Source organism: Pseudorca crassidens, chromosome 7 (genome assembly GCF_039906515.1).
Source record: "Pseudorca crassidens isolate mPseCra1 chromosome 7, mPseCra1.hap1, whole genome shotgun sequence".
Lineage (NCBI taxonomy): Eukaryota > Metazoa > Chordata > Mammalia > Artiodactyla > Delphinidae > Pseudorca > Pseudorca crassidens.
The window spans coordinates 21418165-21441688 of NC_090302.1; the positions used below are offsets into that span (position 1 = coordinate 21418165).

Here is a 23524-nt window from a genome sequence, read left to right on the forward strand (position 1 = left end):
CCAGTGAGGAATAAGCAAGAGCACTGAGCTGTAAACCAGGTGACTGACATTTTTAAGCCAACTATGCCGTGACTTTCGGCAAGCTACTTTAACATCTTTCGGCCTCAGTTTCTTGTTTCTAAAATATGGAGCTCCTTTCCTAAGCTTATTTTCTCTTTTTCCTCTACTAGAATATAGAGACTCTGCTTTTCTTGTTCATCACTGTATCCCTAGCTCCTAAAACAATGACAAATATACCATAAACATTCAAGAGATAATGGCTGGACTTGGGGGTCCCTTTTAAGTTCAGATACTACTTTCATTTAGGAAATACTAGAAAATAAAGAAAATTAAAAGGAAGAAATTTTGTTTTTGGCCACACACTGTGGCATGCCAGATCTCAGTTCCCCGACCAGGGATCGAACCTGTACCCCCTCCAGTGGAAGCGTGGAGTCTTAACCACTGGACCGCCAGGGAAGTCCCAAGGAAGAATTTTTAAATTATCTATAATCCCCCTGCCCAGAGATAATTACTATTTTTTAAATAAATTTACTTATTTGGTTTTAGTTTTGGCTGTGTTGGGTCTTCGTTGCTGTGTGTGAGCTTTCTCTAGTTGCGGTGAGCGGGGGCTACTCTTCATTGCGGTGCATGGGCTTCTCATTGTCATGGCTTCTCTTGTTGCAGAACACCGGCTCTAAGCGCCGGGCTTCAGTAGTTGTGGCATGCAGTCTCTAGAGCACAGGCTCAGTAGTTGTGGCTCACAGGCTTAGCTGCTCCGTGGCATGTGGGATCTTCCAGGGCCAGGGACCGAACCCATGTTCCCTGCATTGGCAGATGGATTCTTAACCACTGCACCACCAGGGAAGCCCAGATAATTACTATCAATATTTGCATATAATTCCCACTGTTTTCAGTGCATATAAATTTTAATTTTATTTATTTATTTATTTATTTTTGGCTGTATTGGGTCTTTGTTGCTGCACACGGGCTTTCTCTGGTTGCAGCCAGCAGGGGCTACTCTTCATTGTGGTGCGTGGGCTTCTCACTGTGGTGGCTTCTCTTGTTGAGGAGCACAGGCTCCAGGCGAGCCAGCTTCAGTAGTTGTGGCACACGGGCCCAGTAGTTGTGGCTCACGGGCTCTAGAGCACAGGCTCAGTAGTTGTGGTGCACAGACTTAGTTGCTCCGCAGCATGTGGGATCTTCCCGGACCTGGGATCGAACCCGTGTCCCCTGCACTGGCAGGCAGATTCTTAACCACTGCACCACCAGGGAAGCCCCTAATTTTTAAATTACATGTTTTTTATGAAGTAACTTGAAACTCTACCATTAATACATTATTAATTACACATTGTCAAAGTTGTAAATAGTAACAACTCAATTTACATATGTATTTTAGCTTACATTTAAAGCAATGAAAGTCAATTTGTTTAAATGTACTTTAGGTGTCAGAGTTTCTAGTAATTTAGATAAACTCTCCATTCCACTATTAAACCATCCTGAAATCATTACATACTGGAATAACTTACACATTTCAGTCCACAAGATGAAAAGTATATAGCTTTTAAGAGCCACTGACCGTTTTCACTCATTCAACAAATAGTTATTGAGCCTTACAAAAAAAGGAGGCACTCTTGGAGGTATTGGAGCAGATGAGTGGACAAAACAGACAAAAAGTCCCTACATTCACAGCAATTACATCCTAGCACACATCGCTCTTTCAAAGAGTGCACATTAACTTGGGGAATTTCCTAATAGCATTTAAATAGAAGATACTTCTCCATATTGTAACTAAAATTCCTTTACTAGGAATAATTTTTTTTACTTTACCAATAGCGCAAGAGCTCTGGCCTCACTCTTAACGTGGTAGCTTATTAATAAAAAATAGCAGGGACTTCCCTGGTGGCACAGTGGTTAAGAATCCACCTGCCATTCTGAGGGTTGTCTTTTGGTCTTGTTTATGGTTTCCTTTGCTGTGCAAAAGCTTTGAAGTTTCATTAGCTCCCATTTGTTTATTTTTATCTCCATTTCTCTAGGAGGTGGGTCAAAAAGGATCTTGCTGTGATTTATGTCATAGAGTGTTCTGCCTATGTTTTCCTCTAAGAGTTTGATAGTGTCTGGCCTTACATTTAGATCTTGAATCCATTTTGAGCTTATTTTTGTGTATGGTGTTAGGGAGTGTTCTAATTTCATACTTTTACATGTACCTGTCCAGTTTTCCCAGCACCACTTATTGAAGAGGCTGTCTTTTCTCCACTGTATATTCTTGCCTCCTTTATCAAAGATAAGGTGACCATAAGTGTGTGGGTTTATCTCTGGGCTTTCTATCCTGTTCCATTGGTCTATATATCTGTTTTTGTGCCAGTACCATATTGTCTTGATTACTGTAGCTTTCTAGTATAGTCTGAAGTCCAGGAGTCTGATTCCTCCAGCTCCGTTTTTTTTCCCTCAAGACTGCTTTGTCTACTTGGGGTCTTTTGTGTCTCCAAACAAATTTTAAGATTTTTTGTTCTAGTTCTGTAAAAAATGCCATTGGTAGTTTGATAGGAATTGCACTGAATCTATAGATTGCTTTGTGTAGTATAGTCATTTTCACAATGTTGATTCTTCCAATCCAAGAACACGGTATATCTCTCCATCTATTTGTGTCATCTTTAATTTCTTTCATCAGTGTCTTATAATTTTCGCACATAGGTCTTTTGTCTCCTTAGGTAGGTTTATTCCTAGATATTTTATTCTTTTTGTTGCAATGGTAAATGGGAGTGTTTTCTTAATATCACTTTCAGATTTTTCATCATTAGTGTATAGGAATGTCAGAGATTTCTGTGCATTAATTTTGTATCCTGCTACTTTACCAAATTCATTGATTAGCTCTAGTAGTTTTCTGGTAGCATCTTTAGGATTCTCTTTGTAGAGTATCATGTCATCTGCAAACAGTGACAGTTTCACTTCTTCTTTTCCAATTTGGATTCCTTTTATTTCTTTTTCTTCTCTGATTGCTGTGGCTAAAACTTCCAAAACTATGTTGAATTATAGTGGTGAGAATGGGCAACCTTGTCTTGTTCCTGATCTTAGTGGAAATGGTTTCAGTTACTCACCATTGAGGATGATGTTGGATGTGGGTTTGTCATATATGGCCTTTATTATGTTGAGGAAAGTCCCCTCTATGCCTACTTTCTGAAGCAACTGACAAAAGGATTAATCTCCAAGATTTACACGCAGCTCATGCAGCTCAATAACAAAAAAACAAACAATGCAATCCAAAAATGGGCAGAAGACCTAAACAGACATTTCTCCAAAGAAGATATACAGATTGCCAACAAACACATGAAAGAATGCTCAACATCATTAATCATTAGAGAAACGCAAATCAAAACTACAATGAGATATCATCTCACACCAGTCAGAATGGCCATTACCAAAATATCTAGAAACAATAAATGCTGGAGAGGGTGTGGAGAAAAGGGAACCCTCTTGCACTGTTGGTGGGAATGTAAATTGACAAAGCCACTATGAAGAACAGTATGGAGGTTCCTTAAAAAACTAAAAATAGAACTACCATATGACCCAGCAATCCCACTACTGGGCATATACCAAGAAAACCATAAGTCAAAAAGAGTCATGTACCAAAATGTTCATTGCAGCTCTATTTACAATAGACAGGACATGGAAGCAACCTAAGTGTCCATCATCAGATGAATGGATAAAGAAGATGTGGCACATATATACAATGGAATATTACTCAGCCATAAAAAGAAACGAAATTGAGATATTTGTAGTGAGGTGGATGGACCTAGAGTCTGTCATACAGAGTGAAGTAAGTCAGAAAGACAAAAACAAATACCATATGCTAACACATATATATAGAATCTAAAAACACAAAAAAAAATGGTCATGAAGAACCTAGGGGCAAGACAGGAATAAAGACGCAGAACTACTAGAGAATGGACTTGAGGATATGGGGAGGGGGAAGGGTAAGCTGTGACAAAGCGAGAGAGAGGCATGGACATATATACACTACCAAATGTAAAATAGATAGCTAGTGGGAAGCAGTCGCATAGCACAGGGAGATCAGCTAGGTGGTTTGTGACCACCTAGAGGGGTGGGATAGGGAGGGTGGGAGGGAGGGAGACACAAGAGGGAAGAGATATGGGAACATATGTATAACTGTTTCACTTTGTTATAAAGCAGAAACTAACACACCATTTTAAAGCAATTATACTCCAATAAAGATGTTTAAAAAAAAAAAAAAGAATCCACCTGCCAATGCAGGGGACATGGGTTTGAGACCTGGCCTGGGAAGATCCCACATGTTGCTGAGCAAGTACACCCATGTGCCACAACTACTGAGCCTGCGCTCTAGAGCCCACGAGCCACAACTACTGAAGCCTGTGCACCTGGAGCTTGTGCTCTGCAAAAAGAGAAGCCACCACAGTGAGAAGCCCACGCACCGCGACAAAGAGTAGCCCCTGCTCGCCACAAGTAGAGAAAGCCCGCACGCAGCAATGAAGACCCAACCCAGCCAAAAAAACACAAAAAACATAGCTAACATTTATTATGTGTGTCCTGTGCTGGGCATGCTGCTACATACTTTACGTACATTATCTGAATGAATTCCATGAGGTACGTACTGTTATCCTCATTTTACAGATGACAGTACTCAGGCACAGAGGGGTTAAGTAACTTGTCCAAGGTTACAGGAGCTAGAATTCAAACATGTGGCTGCTTGACTCCAGAGCCAGGCTCTTAGCCACCATGTGACTAATGGGCATACTTTGTTAATCAACAGTTTTGAGTTCAGTTATCATCTTACTCGCATAAACTGCAGAATTTTTCTGTAAATATTTCAGTATGGTCTACAATGAGACTATATGTATACATACACACTCCAGTCTCACTGTAGACTACATGAATGGCATGCAAATTCTTAAAAATTATTAATTAAGAATATGCCATGTAAGTATATACATGTCATGTACGTGTGTGTACATCCATACACACACACAATGTAAGAACAAGAATGGTATTCCCAGACAATCTACTGTTACTTTAATGACCTTTCTACGGAAAATACAAAGAAGGCACAAATAAACCCCCCAAATCAGGAAATGAGCCAAACAGTTATTCTCAACAAAGTTTCTACGATGTGAACAGGCCAACCCAACAGGCGATAAGACTTACAATAAAAACAGATTAACAACATGATCAATCAAGTCAAATTCCCTGATGATTTCTGGCAAAAAATATATATATATTCAAGATTTGTAATACACCCCGGATCACAAGAATCCTAAAAGTAGCCCTAAAACTTAAGTCTTATTAAGAAATAATTGGAAAAGTATCTGTTACCTTTTGAGTGATTCTCCTGATTACAGCTTTTTTTTTTTAAAGATGTTTTTGATGAGGAACATTTTTTTAAAGTCTTTATTGAATTTGTTACAATATTGCTTCTGTTTTATGTTTTGTTTTTTTGGCCATGAGGCATGTGGGATCTTAGCTCCCCCACCAGGGATTGAACCTGCACCCCCTGCATTGGAAGGCAAAGTCTTAACCACTGGACTACCACGGAAGTCCCTGATTACAGCTTGTTTTATTGGAAATTTGGAAAAGTATGTGAATAAATTTCTTTATGTTTTCTAAGCACAAGAAATAATTTCCGCTTTTCTTTTTTTAAGTATTTTATTGTGGAGATAAGTATGTATTTTAACCATTTTTTACCACATGTATATACATTTTAACCATTCTTTTTGATGACTTGGGTGCATTTTATTGGTTTTCTTTCAGGTTAACCTTTTTGTTAAAACATTTGGCTTAACTAGCCAAGAGTTTTGTTTTTAATTGATTTTTTTTTTTTTTTTTTAATTTTTGCTTGTGTTGGATCTTTGTTGTGGCACGCGGGATCTTGCGTTGCGGTGTGCGGGCTTCTCTCCACTTGCTGTGTGCAGGGTTCTCTCTACTTGTGGTGTGCAGGCTTCTGTCTAGTTGTGGCATGCGGGTTTTCTCTCTCTCATTGTGGCACGCAGGCTCCAGAGCGCATGGGCTCTGTAGGTGAGGCGTGCAGGCTCAATAGTTGTGGCGCACGGGCTTAGCTGCCCTGTGGCATGTGGGATCTTAGTTTCCTGAGCAGGGACCGAACCCGCATCCCCTGCACTGGAAGGCAGATTCTTTACCACTAGACCACCAGGGAAGTCCCAGATTAACGATTTTTAAGTGTACAGTTCTTTAGCATTAAGTACATTCACAATGTTGTGCCACTATTACTGCCATTCATTCCCAGACTTTTCAAAATATCTTTTAAAAAATTTACTGGGTTGGCCAAAAGGTTCGTTCGGGTTTTTCCATAACATCTTAAATAAATTTGTTTATTATATTATAGATGTTTTGGGACTTCCTGGTGTCCCACTGTAATGAAAAAGATCCCGTATGCCTCAACGAAGATCCCACATGCCGCATCTAAGATCAGACGCAGTCAAAAAATAAAAATAAATAAATTTTTAAAAATTATAGACGTTCCATGTGTTTAACATTTTATTTGGACTTCTGTATACACTATAGTATGCTCACCATTAAGTTTACTTTCCATTCATCACCATATAGTTGATCCTCTTTACTTACTTCACCCTCCTCCTCCCTTTCCCCTCCGGTACCCACTACTCTGTTCTCTGTACCCACACACAAATGTACACTCTTTTTTTTTTTTTAATAAATTTATTTTATTTATTTATTTATTTTTGTCTGTGTTGGGTCTTTGTTGCTGCATGCGGGCTTTCTCTAGTTGCGGCAAGATGGGGCTACTCTTCATTGTGGTGTGCGGGCTTCTCATTGCGGTGGCTTCTCTTGCTGTGGAGCACAGGCCCTAGGCGCGCAGGCTTCAGTACTTGTAGCACGCGGGCTCAGTAGTTGTGGCTCGCAGTCTCTAGAGAGTGCAGGCTCAGTAGTTGTGGCGCACAGGTTTAGTTGCTCCGCGGCACATGGGATCTTCCTGGACCAGGGCTCGAACCCGTGTCCCCTGCATTGGCAGGCAGATTCCTAACCTCTGCGCCAGCAGGGAAGCCCCCACACGTACATTCTTGTATGTACACACTGAACCGAAGATACCACTGATTATAAAGTGTACCACTGACAGGGACTTCCCTGGTGGCACACTGGTTAAGAATCCGCCTGCCAATGCAGGGGACATGGTTTCGACCCCTGGTCCGGGAAGATCCCACATGCCGCGGAGCAACTAAGCCCATGCACCCATAACTACTGAGCCTGCGCTCTAGAGCCCATGAGCCACAACTACTGAGACCATGTGCTGCAACTACTGAAACCCATGCGCGTAGAGCCCGTGCTCCGCAACGAGAGAAGCCACTGCGATGAGAAGCCTGTGCACCGCAATGAAGAGTAGCCCCCGCTCGCCACAACTAGAGAAAGCCTGCGCGCAGCAACAAAGATCCCACGCAGCCTAAATAAATTAATTAATTAAAAAAGAAAACAGTGTACCAATGAGGAAAAAAACCCTGCCAATTAAACTACAATATATCATCAACTGTAAGGGTGACCTGATATCAAAGATGTAAAAATGTGAAAACATGGGCATCTCAGAATCAGTGAAATACGGTATAAACTGCTTAACCTTGTTGGTAAGTAGGTCCCTTGAAAAACAGAAACCAGTTTTGGTTTCTAGTACCAAGAGAGGCCAGCTGCCACCGTGTCACCTTGACCTCCCTGGTTAGCTGAGTTCCCACGTCTACATGTAATGTGGTCCAGGTGACAGAGGACTGCAGCTATTCTGTGATGCTTTTGTTATCTTCCTCTCCACTGCCATTGCCAAGTTCAGGAGCCACCAGTTCCAGACTCCCCACCCCAGCTCACATGAAACCTATCCAAAAGTGGACCTTTGGGACTTCCCTGGTGGTCCAGTGGCTAAGACTCCACACTCCCAGTGCAGGGGGCCTGGGTTCAATCCCTGGTCAGGGAACTAGATCCCACATGCTGCAACTAAAGGTCCCGCATGCCGCAACTAAAAAAATATCCCACATGTTGCAATGAGGATCCCGCACGTGGTAATGAATATCCCGTGTGCAGCTACTAAGACCCAACACAGCCAAATAAATAAATATTTAAAAACGAAAGTGGACTTTCCTCTTCTACCACACTTGTTCTGACCAATCCAGACGCAAGACGCAGCAGGCATTTTCAATAGCAGCCCTCATCCCTCCTCCCCTCCCCACCCTCCACGTCAGCAGAAACTATGAAATGGGTTTTGTAAAATGAGAAAATTATAGTTTTGAAGGTGACATAGTCGGGTGCTTGAGATCCTCATGTTGTGGAACTACTAAAGGCATGCTTTCTAGTCCGTTTTCTGGATGTGTTGAATTCACTGGCTTGAAAGTTCTAGACCCAGAAGGGGTAACGCAGCCAGTGTAGAGAAGGAACACCGAGCCAGGGAGGACGAAAAGTGTGGACCAGGACACTGTTTTGATTGTAGATAATATATGTCACACCGTACTCATTTCATTAAGTGCAATAAATCTCCTCTTCCTGGAAGGGCAGTAATGTTGGGAGATTGCTTCTGGTTCCAGCAAGCATAAAGAAAGAACCACTCTACTCAGTCCAGAAAGAAGACATGTGTTCTTTAAATAGAGGCCTCCCAGACAGCCAGGAGCATGAACACCGTCTCAAATCCATTCTCATTGCCTCCATCATGAATAATGCAATATTCTAGCTAGGTTTCCTGCCTCCTCTTTCCACAAACTTACAAGTCATCCTATATTCAGATGCCAAATTAAACTTCCTAAACCTCATCAACAAACCACCGCTCCTCTTTTCCTTCTTCTTCTTACTGTTCTCCTGCTTCTAAAATTCTAAAGTGGCTCTCCGCTGAATAAATTCAAGCTCCCAAACTCGGCAATCAAGCCCCTTGGGCTTAGTTTGTCCATCTTCCCCACAACCTCATACCCCCCGCCAACATTCAGGCCAATATGAACCCATTTGCAGATCCTCAAGTTCAGAGGGAAATAAATAGCCCACACCCCATCATGGGTACAGTATATTAAACCCCTTGTAGTTCCACCAAACACATGGTATTGTCCCATACTGCAGCCTTTTTTGTTCGCTCCGCCAGGAATGCCTTGCCCAGTCTCCTTCTTGCTAACTCCAATATTCTCTTGTGGTCTCATTTCAATTGTTCCATTAGAAAACAACCTTTCCTAACCTTTCATCTGAAATACATGGCCCTCTTGTTACGTTTTAAAAGTATCCTGTACATAATTCATTATGCCGTGTATCATATGGAACATGACCGTCAACTGAATTCACTATGCTATACAAATCTAGGACCCAAATGATACCAATGGTTCCAAGATGTCTAGTCAATCTAAAATGAACATCTCTAAGCTAAAGCAAGTCTCAGCAGTGAGCTGATTTCTTCTTCCAATCCTGATACTGTCCTCCACGTTCCCTGTCATACAATGTTCTCCCCCTTCCTTATATAAGCTTTGTTCAGAATGCCTATCTTGGACCTAGGTAGAAGGAAATCATACTGCACTTTCATTCATTCATAAAATACTTATTTAATGTCTACAATGACTATAATAAAATGAACAAAACAGATACTGTCTCTACCTTCAAGAAGCTTTTCTAGCAAGAAAGACATTAAACAGGGACTTCCCTGGTGGTCCAGTGCTGAAGAATCTGCCTTCCAATGCAGGGGACGCGGGTTCGATCCCTGGTCAGGGAAATAAGATCCCACATGCTGCGGGGCAACTAGGCCCACACACCACAACTACTGAGCTCATGCGCCTCAACAAAAGAGCCTGCATGCCACAAACTACAGGGCCCACACGCTACGGAGCCCGCACCACAACCAGAGAGAGAAAACCCACACGCCACAGCTAGAGAGAAGCCCGCACGCCGCAGCTAGAGAGAAGGCCACACGCCACAACTAGAGAGAAGCCCACGCACCGCAACGAAAGATCCCTCATGCCTCAACGAAGATCCCGCATGCCTCAACGAAGATCCAGTATGCCGCAGTGAAGATCCTGCATGCCACAATGAAGACCCGACACAGCCCCCCAAAAGAAGACATTAAACAATTATAGTTATAAAATCAGCAATTTAATTTCAAATGTTGTAAGTGCTATGAAGGAGATGTCCAGATTACTAAATCTAGTGGTCAGTCCCCATCTTGTAAGAGCTATGAGCGGCATTTGACACAACCGATCACTTCTCTTCTTCCTTGAAACACTTTCTCCAATTGGCTTTCAGGACATCATACTCTTTGATTTTCTTCCTACCTTACTCTCCTATGTGGATTTTTTCCTCTTCTTCCCAACCTCTTAACATTGCAATTGCCAATGATACTTTCTCTTCTTCTATTCACTCTCTAGCTGACATCATCTAGCCTTGTGACTCTATATGCCATCTATATGCTGAAAATCCACAAATTCCATCTCCAGCCTGGACCTCCCTCATGACCCCCAGACTTCCAAACCCAAGTGCTTACTGACCATCTCCACTTGGATGCTCAATCACAATACCCCAAACTGAATTTGTTCCCCAACCTCCCTTGTCTGTAGCATTCCCTCATCTCAGTTGATGGCAACTCCATTATTCCAGTTACTAAAGCCAAAGTAATTTTGGAGTCATCCTTGGCTCTTCTTTTTGTCTTATATCCTATATCTAATCCATCAGCACATCTTGTTGGTACTAACTGCAAAAAATATCAGAATCTGACCACTTTCTGCCTCTGCTATCACCCTGGTCACAGCTACTAATATCTGTGCCTAGGTTACTCCAATAGCCTCTAAACTGGTCTCCCTATTTCTCCTTTTGCCCTATGAGAATCTATTCTCAGCAGAGCAGCCAGAGAGATTCTTTTACAAATTTAAAAGAATCAGGCCCCTCCTCTGCTCAAAACCTTGCAAAAGCTCCTCATTTCACTCATAGAGTAAAAACCCAAGTCTTGGCAAGACCCTTACAACATCTGACCATTTCCTCATAAGCATCATCTCCTCACTTCCTACCACTCTCCCCTCACTCCAGCCACACTGGCCTTCTGCCTGCTCTTTCATCATTGCCAAGCAGGCTCACCTCAGAGGACCTTTCAAGGGCCTATGTCTTCTGTCTTCAATGCTTTTCCCTCAAATACCCCATTGACTAACACACCCCCAAGGTGAACTCCATCACCTCCTTACTTGAAGACTTCTACACTCAAATGTCACCTCAAAAAGGCTAAACCTTTCTACCCTATTTAAAATTGCAACTTATCCGCCCTAACACCTGAGCCTTCTAATCTCCCTTACCTTCTTCTACTTTTTCCATAGTATTATCACCTTCTAGCATATTACATAGTTTGTTATTAAGTTAAATGTCTGTTGTGTCTCTCCCAATTATACTATAAGTTCCATAATGGCACATATTCTTGTCCAGTTTGTTCTCTGATGTACCTTAAGCAACTAGAACAGAGCTTAGCACATAATAGGTGTCCAGCAAATATCTGCCGATGAATAAAATCTCAAATTTTTAGCGTTAGACCAGGCTTCTTCTCACTTTGTTACCCCAGAATCCCAAAGACCTAAAGATTAGAGGAGTGGAGGCAAGGAAAGAAGGACAAAGTGTAAATGATGGCAACAAACTCTTTCATCTCTCGCATTGAGAGGTAAACTCTCTGAAGGTAAGGACTGCATCACATTCATCTTCGTACCCCCAGGTACCTTGTGCATAGTAGATACTTAATAAATTATCTGTTGAGTACATAATGAATAAATAGCACAGAGAACTGTGCCTGGCATATAAAAATGTTTGGAAGATGAATGAATATAAAGCGTCAAGTAACATAATAGAGGTACCAAGAGGGAAACACTATGCTCAGACTTTATCTCAGAGACCTCCCTTTCTAACTGCCTGACTCTCACTATCTATCAACTCTGGTAACAGCAATGATTAAGGCAGGGGGAGGAGGTTGAGAAAGGATGAGAGAAGGAAAAGAAGTTGAAAAAAAAAGAGGCACAATAAAGTGTGAGCTTTTAAACTTTTTTACTGTGATTCACAAGTAACACTTTTTATCAGCATGACTAAAAACACATAATACCTACACATATACACTCACAAACATATACCTATTTCACTTATATATGACATTTATATATGAAAAAAGTTTATGAAACAACATTGACTCTTACTATATGCAATGCTCTCTAATATTTTCTATTTTATTCAATTAGAAATAAAATGAAACAACAACAGAATTCTGGCTGCTACCTAGTAGATTTCACAATCCACTAAATTGATTTCGTGCCTCACTAAATTGATTTCATGACTCACCAATGAGTCTTGACATGTAGTTTGAAAAGTATTGTAGAAGCAGTTTTTTCACTCTCATCTTTGCCTCACTGCAATGAATATCACTCTCCAGAAAATCTTAAAAGAATTGTGTCTGCTACAGTAACATAAGGGAAACGAAGAAGCAATAAATCATGGTTCAGATCCCACAGTAGGTCAGGGCATAAAGAATCTTAGTCAAACTTCAGATGGAATTTTAAAAAATTGATTCCTCCTTAAAAAATTAAAAATAGAACTACCATATGATCCAGTAATTTCACTTCTGGGTATTTACCCAAAGAAAACAAAAACACTAATTCAAAAATATATATGCACACCAATGTTCACTGCAGCATTATTGACAATAACCCAGATATGGAAGCAACCTAAATGTCCATTGATGGATAAATGGATAAAGAAGATGTGGTGATACACACACACACCCACACACACACACACACACACACAAAATGGAACATTACTCAGCCATTAAATAAATTAAATCTTGCCATTTGTGACATGGATGGATCTAGAGACTATTATGCTAAGTGAAATGTCAGACAAAGACAAATATCATATGATCTCACTTATATGTGGAATCTGAAAAACAAAATAAACAAACAAAACAAAATGAAAACAGACTGATAGATACAGAGAACAAACAGGTGGTTGCCAGAGGAGAGTGGGGTGAAGGGTGGGGAAAAATACATGAAAGGGATTAAGAGGTACAACCTCCAGTTATAAAATAACTAAGCCACAGGAATGTAATATGCAGCATAAGGAATATGGTCACTAATACTGTGATAACTTTGTATGGAGACAGATGGTTACTAGACTTATCGTGGTGAGCATTTCACAATGTATGCAAATGTCAAATCACTATGCAGTACACCTGCAACTAACATAATATTGTACATCAACTATATTTCATTTAAAATTTTTTTTTAATTCCTGGAGTTCTTATGAGAAAAGAAAGATAGTGGCTAGAGAGCTGGCTGCAACGGCTAAATTTTCCTAAGAGTTGCATTAGCAACATACCCCAGGGCTCCATAAATTCTCACCCACAGCCCCTTGTTCTCCCAGCTTCAATACCATAGACCATTAGGTCTTTCACTACTGCCTGGAGCTGAGGAAATCTCCTCACCTAGTATACAGCAGATAGGAAGAAAAAGAAATCCATCATTTGTTTCTAAGCTACAACTCTGGGTACAGTTCACACTGCTATATGTGGCAGTTCCGTTCAAGAGTACCTCTAGGGCTATCATAACTTGCAAAAATACTGAATTAAGTGTTCTTCTAACAGACAGCAGTGTTTGTTGATTCTTCCTGTGTCTGGACATTGGATCGCCTTAGCTGCACAGCACTTTTTGTCTTTTCACCGCTCTATTCACCCTTAGATAATTTAAACAACGGCAACCTTGGCAGCAGGGGCAAGTGGAGCGGTCTCTGCCCCACGGGTGGGTAATACAGCAGATGTACCAGTTACTGAATCCATTTGGAGGCCTAAAGGAGAATTCTCCCTGGTCTCCTCACTGTTCAGCCTTAAGGGTAGGAACTACTTCTCTCACCTGTTGAATCACCCAGGTGAGGGCCTCAGATCCTCCATGGGCTGAGCTCTCTCCAGGAACTTCTGAGTATTAATTCTCCCTCCAATGCTCTCTACTGGCCCCATTCTGTCCTCTGGCCCAGAGGGGAATAACCTCCTTCAAGCTTCTCAGTTACTCCTCTTACAGAATCAATGTCTTGCTCATTCCTTCCATGTCCTGCCTGCCTGCCACCCCAACAACCTGCTCCACTCCGGGGAGTTGCCTGGTCATTGGAAAGGGTGGACAGCAAGGCCATAAGTTTCAACAGTCACCTTCTCAGAAACCCCCTGTACCCTCAAATAAGTGAAAAGATTCCAGTCTGCAATCTGTATGTTTCAAGGAATATAATGAAGAATATGAAGATACTTTCAAAGGGAATCCAAAATTATCATTCATTCAAAAAACACCTAAGTGACCACTGAATGGAGGGCACTGTCCTAGGAGGAGACACACCAGTTTGACCCCTAAGGAGTTTCCTTGGAAAGGGGTCACACTAATTTACATGTTGGAGTACTGATGTTAGTGCAACAAAGGTTCTGTTAAATACATAAAATGAAAAAGTGATTCCCACTACATTTTCCCTTTATCATACTTTTGTGGGGTAGGATTGTCATTTAGATTTAAGAGGAAAGTAGTTAAGGTTTTTCACAGGCATTATCTATTAAATATATGAAAAAACATATAATAGATATAGTTTGTCTTTTCTTTTACTTCCTTTAAGCTGTTTTGATATATAAGTGGAGAATAAGAACCCACAAGGACAAGCTTTCCCTTTCTGTCATTTTTACTGACTTTCCCTCATGTTTATACAACATATTCCCTAGCCTGCACCCATCAGCTTCCATCATACACTTAACTCTAAAGCTGCATACCCAGCCATATGCAGGTTATTCTGTCACCTAAAGGGGATCTAGGCACTCTGTGAACTCAGAACTCATGTGAGAGTACAGAAAAGTTGGTTTTTCATAAAGAAAAAAGACAAAGTAGTAAGAATACCAGAAAGTAAAGAAGCATTTGCTAGGATGTGTGAGGAGAAAACAAAAGTATGAGAATCTATAGAATTTTCTGAGGTACGAAAGATAGTGATGGAAAAAAGGTTAGGGAAACGCAGATGGCTTCCTGTTGGCTTTAATGAGACTCTTCAAGTGTTCCTGGGTTCAGTGTTTCTAGTACAGCAATCAAGTAGTCATGCAGATCAAGTCAAAGCTAGAAGATGACTGAAAAGGGCCTTTTATGCACAATAAAAAGTTGAATTTTTTTCCCAACAGACAGACTGAGGTTACCTTTGACAGTCTACTCACTCGCACCCCACCCCACCCAGCAAAGAGGGTCAAAGACAATAAATGAGAATCCAATAAATGGATTTTTTGTAAGTACATACCTGTTTTAGGCCACAATGCATTGACTGCAATTTCACCTTTAAATTCTTCTGCCATTCCAAGCACACACATAGACATACCATACTTAGCAATGGTGTAAGCTGAAAGAAACCACCAAGAATTTAATTAAGAAAGAAATTAATCTGTGAATTTAAATAACCAATTTCTTTCTATTACTATTCCTTCCTCGATATATTTTTTCAGAATTATTTAATAATAATACAAAACATAATTTTAATTTACTATTTTTAAAAGAACAGTTTTTAAAGAAGTAACTGTAGTTTTATGGAAATGGTTTTTATATATATCAGGGATGAACCACTTTTACATACTTCCATCCTAATATTAGATTCAAAGAAAAAAGACAGTAATAAACTTTCACTTCTCTTAATATTATGGGAGTAAGTTACATTATTGTTTCTTAATCTGGTTTTTTTCCTTTTCTTTTTTTAAAAAAATGAAAGTGACCATTTAAAGGAAAACTACTACTAGTAAAACATAAACAAAAGGTTGCAAATTCATTTAACCCAGTCTATTAAAACAAAACTCCTTTTGGTTTTGTTCTATGGGTTCCTACTTCAACTGCCTTCCTTTCCAAATTTTACTGAATTATGTTGAAATAAGGATAAGTATCTGACACAACTATTTCAAAGGAGGCACCTATACATAAATCTTGTTATTTAGCATACTCACCTTAAATCACTAGTTTTCTGTGAAAGGTAAAGTATTCCATGGATCATTTTCACCAACTTTACTGAAGAATAAGTTACATACAATAAAACACACCCACTGGGACTTGAGAGAGCTTTCTAGGACAGGGATATCCATATCTCCATTTGATTATTGGTTATACAGGTGTATACGTTTGTCAAAACTCATCAGACTGAACCACTAACATCTGTGCATTTTATTTAATGTAAATTATACCTCAATTTTTTAAATTAAAGATAAAAGATTAAGAATCTACTTACAAAATGCTATCAATTTCTGCATAGAAAATTTAATGTTGAACGCTATGTACAAATTGTGATTACATCATAGATATACTGGTTTAATACAAAACCAACTGACTAAACAAGCCATCCCCTCATCCTACCACCTACCACAGTGCTGTTTGAACCACAGTGGATTTAGGTTCAGCGGTGGGCTGAGATTGAGGATATGAGCAATTTTACTCTTTTTCAAATAAGGAATGCATGCTTTAGATCTGAAAGCAAAAGAAAACACAAGTCAAGTTACTAGCTTTCTAACAGCTTCATTACTTTCTTAAGTTATATTTTAAACTACTTCTACAGAGCAACTGAACTTGTTCAATAACCGGCAGGGTACTTCTATTGGTTTTCTTTGTTGTTGTTCCCCCACTTACCTGGAATGCAGATAGGAAAAGCAACTAATATTCATCCTTTGAAGCTATGCATAAAGGCCTGACAATATGATCTGCTTGATGAAAATAATCAATTCCGTGGCACACTAGCCTTAAATCCAACTTAGATTATCTTCAACCACATCCTTCCAAGTCAGACAGACCTAGGTTCAAATCCTCCTTCTGCCCTTCATTGTGTAATCTGGGGCAAAATATATAGTATTCTAATTCTTAGTTTTCTCACTTGTAAATGTTGGTAATATCTGCTACTATCTAGGATTGACCAAGGGATTAAAATGAGATGATACACATGAGATACTTAGAACAGTGCATATATTAAACATGAAATAAACAACTGCTATTATTAGTATTACATATTCTGATTCTTTTTCATCTTAGTAGGTATAGTATTCCTACCACACTGGAACTGTAATTTAATACATGAACTCCCAATACATAACCAAATTTGATTTGTACCAATATGCAATGCAATGTTCCTTTGCAGGCAATATTTAGTTGTTTGTTTTTTAAACCCTTTCAAAAAGGTAGATAATTTATTTTACAAAAGACACAGGTCCAATATTTGGAAATGTTTAATTATTAAGCTATAGTATATAGCTTAATAACATATTGTAGCTTAATAATTTTAGTTTTTAGTTTTATTTCACATTCAATAACTTCTAGGACTTGAAACTAGTCCATTCTTCTTAAGTCTGTTCCTTTATTACCAATGTACAACATTCTTGTTACCATCTACAATGTCTTTTTAAGTTTATAAACCAAATACAATCAATATCACTAAAGGGTTTTTGTACATATTGTTTTTCTATTACAAAGGTGCTTCACTCTTATCGGGGTGAGGTAGAGAAGGGCAAACAATATTACAGCTGTTTGTCATTACAACAGTGAAGCTGCACGTCAAAGCATCAACAGGAAACAACCTATTCCAAGCAATGAGACCATATTTCACACTCAAGGGAAGGAGTTCATTTCATTTACATTACAAACATGAGCTTCTCTAATATATTAGACAAAACCTTTCCACCTGCACTTTGCTTGCCTAACCCTCAGGGTTACTAACCCTAATCAGGTACGTTTTCCACGGCAACATGCCCTATCTTACACATTATATTGAAAATTCTTAGCACCACGCTTAGATACTAATACCTTGAGCTTAATAAAAGAGCTAAGTTTACTAGAAACTTACTGTATGCTAGGCACTGCACTTATTAGTTATTACCTTCACATGAATTATTTTACTTAATCAGGGTTGTAAGCTCCAAGGCCTATAGGGCATTTGAGTAAATGAATAAAGTGAGCTGGGTATAAGAAAGAGCAACGGTTCAGAAATACAATTGAGCCTTATTACTGAATTTCTATAAGCATTTAACATGATACAAACACATATAATACTGGAGATTATATATTTAATTAAAACTTAGAAATACAAATCAGGATCTGCATTCTACCTCCTGTCTTCCAACCCTGTTTCTTTAAACCACTAGAACACAAGACACAGGCCACAGGGCCCTGGGCACCAGGGATCAGGAAGCAGCTCCAGATCCTTGCTGAAATCTCCAAATAGGTCAGTTCTTTGGGCCTTCCCCTACTCTCTCCCTGAGGATGCTTCTCAGGCTTCCCTGAGAAAACAATCTGTACTTATCTTCTGTGAATGAAATGAGTGTCACTAAATAAAAAACAAAACAAAAATTTAAATGGAAATGTCTCATTATGAATTTCTCTTTTATAATGTATGCCTTTCATAGAGGGCCAAAAACCTGACACCCTTTTTTTGGTTCAAAGGTCAATGTCAGGTCTTTCAATTGGCATTGTAAAATGCCTTTAACTGGGAACAATTTTATTTAAAATTAGCTGTTAATAGGGACTTCCCTGGTGGCACAGTGGTTAAGAATCCACCTGCCAATGCAGGGGACACGGGTTCAAGCCCTGGTCCAGGAAGATCCCACATACCACAGAGCAACTAAGCCCCTGTGCCACAACTACTGAGCCCACGTGTCGCAACTACTGAAGCCCGTACGCCTAGAGCCTGTGCTCCACAACAAGAGAAGCCACTGCAATGAAAAGCCCGTGCATGGCAACAAAGAGTAGCCCCCGCTCACCGCAACTAGAGTAAGCGCATGCGTAGCAACGAAGACCCAATGCAGCCAAAATAAATAAATAAATAAATTTTATTTTTAAAAATATCTGTTAATAAATATAGGAACTTTCAACAGTGAATAGAATCTTTGCTTTTAAAAAGGGTTTTAGGGCTTCCATGGTGGTGCAGTGGTTGAGAGTCCGCCTGCCAATGCAGGGGACACGGGTTTGTGCCCTGGTCCGGGAGGATCCCACATGCTGCGGAGCGGCTGGGCCCGTGAGCCATGCCCACTGAGCCTGTGCGTCCGGAGCCTGTGCTCCGCAACGGGAGAGGCCACAACAGTGGGAGGCCCGCGTACCGAAAAAATAAAAATAAAAAAAATAAAAAAGGGTTTTATTTCAGGGTATCTATTCCTGAGATATTTGTAGATCTATTATTCCAACGTACTCATATTTAGTTTTTTAGTACCTTAGTGCCCTACAGCTTATGTATTCCATTTGTAGTTCTTCAACTGCACAAATAGTTTTCATTCATAAAGGTAATTTTAAAGTTAGTTCATTTTCCTATATCGGATTTTTTGGTTTTGTTTTGAACTGAACAAATCTATAAACAGGAGTGTAGTTTAGGCCATCACTTTCATTTTTGGAAAATGATCTTGTTATAGGAAAGGGGACAAATTATCCTTGACAAATGGGTTTTCCAAAGACATAATTTCACAAGGAATGAGCAATGAGAATCATATACTTGTGTTTCCGTAAGTCATAATGTCAGCTAATAAAGCCAAGTCTTTGACCCAATCTTTGCTTGGGAACTGAGTTAGGAATTTTCTCTTGGGTGGCAAAAAAGAATTGATTTCTTTCTAATCAAAAACAAAATCTCTACAACAGTACACCACAACCACACAACCTTGTCACAGAACTGACAGTCACTTTGTATTCAACATGAGTAAAGCACTGAATAGTCTGTATTTCAAACCACGGAAGTCTATTTAATGCTTAGAATTCATAACGGCCCGTTTTCAACTTTTTAGCAAGAGCTATTCCTAGTGAACAATACAATGAACAAACTTAATTTCTACACCTCTGTGAAACACTTCTACATTAGTTTAGACTTGTATAAGTTTAAAGTTAACCTTGACCATCACAGCCACACTGTCTATACCACTTTTTTTTTTTATTTACTTTGGGCTGCATTGGGTCTTTGTTGCTACGCGCGGGCTTTCTCTAGTTGCAGCCAGCGGGGCTACTCTTCGTTGAGGTGTGCAGGCTTTCCATTGTGGTGGCTTCTCTTGTTGCGGAGCATGGGCTCTAGGCACATAGGCATCAGAGTTGTAGTGCATGGGCTCAGAAGCTGTGGCTCGCAGGCTCTAGAGCGCAGGCTCAGTAGTTGTGGTGCACAGGCTTAGTTGGTCCGCAGCATGTGGGATCTTCCAGGACCAGGGATCGAACCCGTGTCCCCTGCACTAGTAGGTGGATTTTTTAAATTAATTAATTAATTTTTTGGCTGCATTGGGTCTTCATTGCTGTGCACAGGCATTCTCTAGTTGCGGCGAGCACGGGTTACTCTTTGTTGTGGTGTGCGGGCTTCTCATTGCAGTGGCTTCTTTTTGTTGTGGAGTACAGGTTCTAGGCACACGGGCTGCAGTAGCTGTGGCACGCGGTCTCAGTAGTTGTGGCTCATGGGCTCTAGAGCACAGGCTCAGTAGTTGTGGCACACAGGCTTAGTTGCTCCACGGCATGTGGGATCTTCCTGGACCAGGGCTCGAACCTGTGTCCCCTGCATTGGCAGGCAGATTCTTAACCACTGCGCCCCCAGGGAAGTCCTGATTACCACTTTTGATAAACCCACATTACATTTTCTAAAACATTTCTCAATCCTCAAGTCATTTCCTGATGTTCATGTCATGAGTATCCAGTCTAAAAAACTTTAATCACATCAAAATTATCCTGACACCATAAATAAATATAACTGGGTGGGTGAAATATTTATTCCTGTGGCTTCGTCATCTATAATAGAAACGGCCACAAATGATTTAAGTTTTTCATGCATCATGCCCTTCTAACCCTTAATTCAGCAGGAATAGTATTCCTGGTTAGGTTTATATTTTTAAACACTTATTTAAATGAGTGTTTACATTCAATCAAAATTCTTTCACAAAGTTACCAGCTGTAAAATATTTTGATGCCCAGATAATTTCTTCTTGTAACACATAACTGCATCACACAGCAGCATTGCTTATTTTATTTGAAAGTAAACACAAACCTATTGAAATGTTAGTCCTCTTTCTAGTTCATTAAGTTTTTCACCATAATCTTTTCAATATGCTTGCCACATATCTTACTATGGTTTGATTCTCTATGGTTCCCATTCAGGAGGAATATAGGTTACACACTGAATTTATAGAAATATGCCCCACATCTACAAAGAAGCAAGCTCTCAACCATTTTACTTGCACATATGGCCCTCTTGGCATATGTCTCATTTTCCCACTTCAGATAGAGACATGGGTATGAGAAATATTTTACTTTCTCCTTTAATAGAAGAAGGAAAAGTGCAAGCACAATGATAAGTGGCAACTTTTTAGCCTGCCTTCAGCATCCAGAGACAATGGTGCCCAGTCCCCATCTGATAACGCAGTTGATACTCTGCCACTGGGCTATGGTAGCTAACTGTTGCCACGTGGGAACGCTGTCTCTATGTGGCCAATGTTTCAAGAAAGCCAGAAATCGGGATTTTTGTGTAAATCTCCTGATTTTTTTCATGTAGGCAGCTAATGAAATTATGAATATAGGTAACTAATAAAAACAAAATGTTTAACACTGTCAGAGCCAAGTTTTGCTGATCCAAAAACACATATCCAAGGGCAAAGTTCAAAATTAAAGACAAATTTTATATTTAACCCTTATTACCAATCTTATGACATACTTCTCTATTATCCCCATTTTACAAATGAGAAAACAGACTCTGCAAGAGCTTAAGTTACTTGTACAAGCTCATGAAGATAGTGAGTCATGAAGGGTGGGGGTGAAATTTGAATCCTCAAAGGAGTCTGCCTCCAAAGCCCAAGTTCCTAACCACCTGTTCTTTGCAAACGTATAAGGCAGATACACACAAGTACATATAAGGCAGATAAGAAAGTTCTGTGCTGATCTGCCCTTATATCCACATGAAAAATGGTAGAACCCGAAGGTAAAAAAACAGATAAACAAATGGACAAACAAACAAGAGTGGACTAGGTCTGACCAATCCAGAACACAACAGGACTACATTTGCTCTCATTCTATATTTGATATTTTCCCTGACACTGCCTAAGATAGCATTAGCCTTTTTCAATTACATTAAAATGGGATTCATAATGAGCTTCTTGTTATTTACATAACTAAAACTCCAGTGTTTTTCAGAGGAAGAGACTACTGCAGGTTTGCCAGAAGACTTGGTATGCATATATATATGTATTTACTCATGCAAATGTTTGAAAATGTTTGAGCTATACTTTAGTCTTTATTAGAATCACAGAGAAAAGGCACTCTGAATAAAACTATTTAAAATACTACCTACTGACGTGGAGCACTTTTAGGCCTTTATAAGGGTTGACTAGATTTTAAACTGTATTCCTAACCTATTCAAATCTGTTTACAACTAGTTCTCTGACAAAACACTGCAACACTCTCTCCCACAGGTCTTTAACTTACGTAAGATAGGTGCCTCTGGTGTTGATGTTCATCATCAAATCCACTTTCTTTGTAGGTGTTTCCAATGTGTTGGTCAAGCTAATAGCACTGGCATTATTCACCAGAATATCAATTCCTGTATTCAAATAATCATCTTCTTAGTAATGTAATTTAGACTTTATAAAAAAAAAAATAAAAAACATTCACTCTATATAGTTGAAGCCCGAGTTCACAAATACTTCTTTTAGATAATATGACTGACGAATACACCAATGCAAGACTCAGTAGGTATGTCAAAACAGCACCCAGATGATTTTCACTGGCACATGGAGACCATAATCAGGGCTCTACAGGAAACTGCAAGGAAGCTTAGTCCTTAGTGGTTTGTAGCTCCCGTCCTTATCTGTTCTCTTCCTGGTCTTGCCTCCTTGTATCCAAGAACCTTAGGTCAATTTCCTTAAAGTTTCCCACCCCCCCCCCCCATCATCTTTCCAAGGCCTGTCTCCCTTCCAAGCACACCGGTCTCCCTCGTCTCAAAGGCCCTTACTTAAATGGAAGAGCTCCTTTCTGGTCTTGGGAACTGGGAAAAGAGAAATGACCTAGAGTTTAAATTCCAGGCAAATCATGAAAATAGATCAGGTTTGTTTTGGTAACTTATACACAAAATAAATTTAGAATAATGATTATTTCTGCATATTCTATCCAGTCCTTATCCATATGTAACATTTACGGTTACAAGCTTAAACAATGTTAAATGAAAATGGTAAAATACAAAAGCATCTCAAACACATTTCTGCATTTCTACATGGCCTTCATAATTCTTTTCCTTTAAATTGAAGTACAGCTGATTTACAATGTTGTGTTAATTTCTGCTGTACAGCAAAGTGACTCAGTTATAGATATATATACATTCTTTTTTATATTCTTTTCCATTATAGTTTATTTCAGGATACTGAATATAGTTCCCTGTGCGATACAGTTGGACCTTGTTGTTTATGCATTCTATTCAATATATGTAATAGCTTGCATCTACTAATCCCAAACTCCCCATCTATCCCTCCCCCATCCCCCTCCCCCTTGGCAACCACAGGTCTGTTCTCTATGTCTGTGAGTCTGTTTCTGTTTCATAGATAAGTTCATTTGTG

General features: G+C 39.7%; 1 protein-coding gene across 1 annotated transcript in view; it reads right to left on the minus strand.

Moving 5' to 3' along the window:
- The window catches only part of HSDL2 (hydroxysteroid dehydrogenase like 2), a 90681-nt gene that overhangs the window by 36744 nt on the left and 30413 nt on the right, over positions 1–23524 (minus strand). The window contains exons 4-6 of the mRNA XM_067743645.1: positions 22401–22515; positions 16351–16454; positions 15250–15348 (exon numbers count right to left, since the gene is read on the minus strand). Of these exons, the coding sequence (XP_067599746.1) occupies positions 15250–15348; positions 16351–16454; positions 22401–22515 (318 nt within the window). The remainder of the gene's footprint in view (positions 1–15249; positions 15349–16350; positions 16455–22400; positions 22516–23524) is intronic.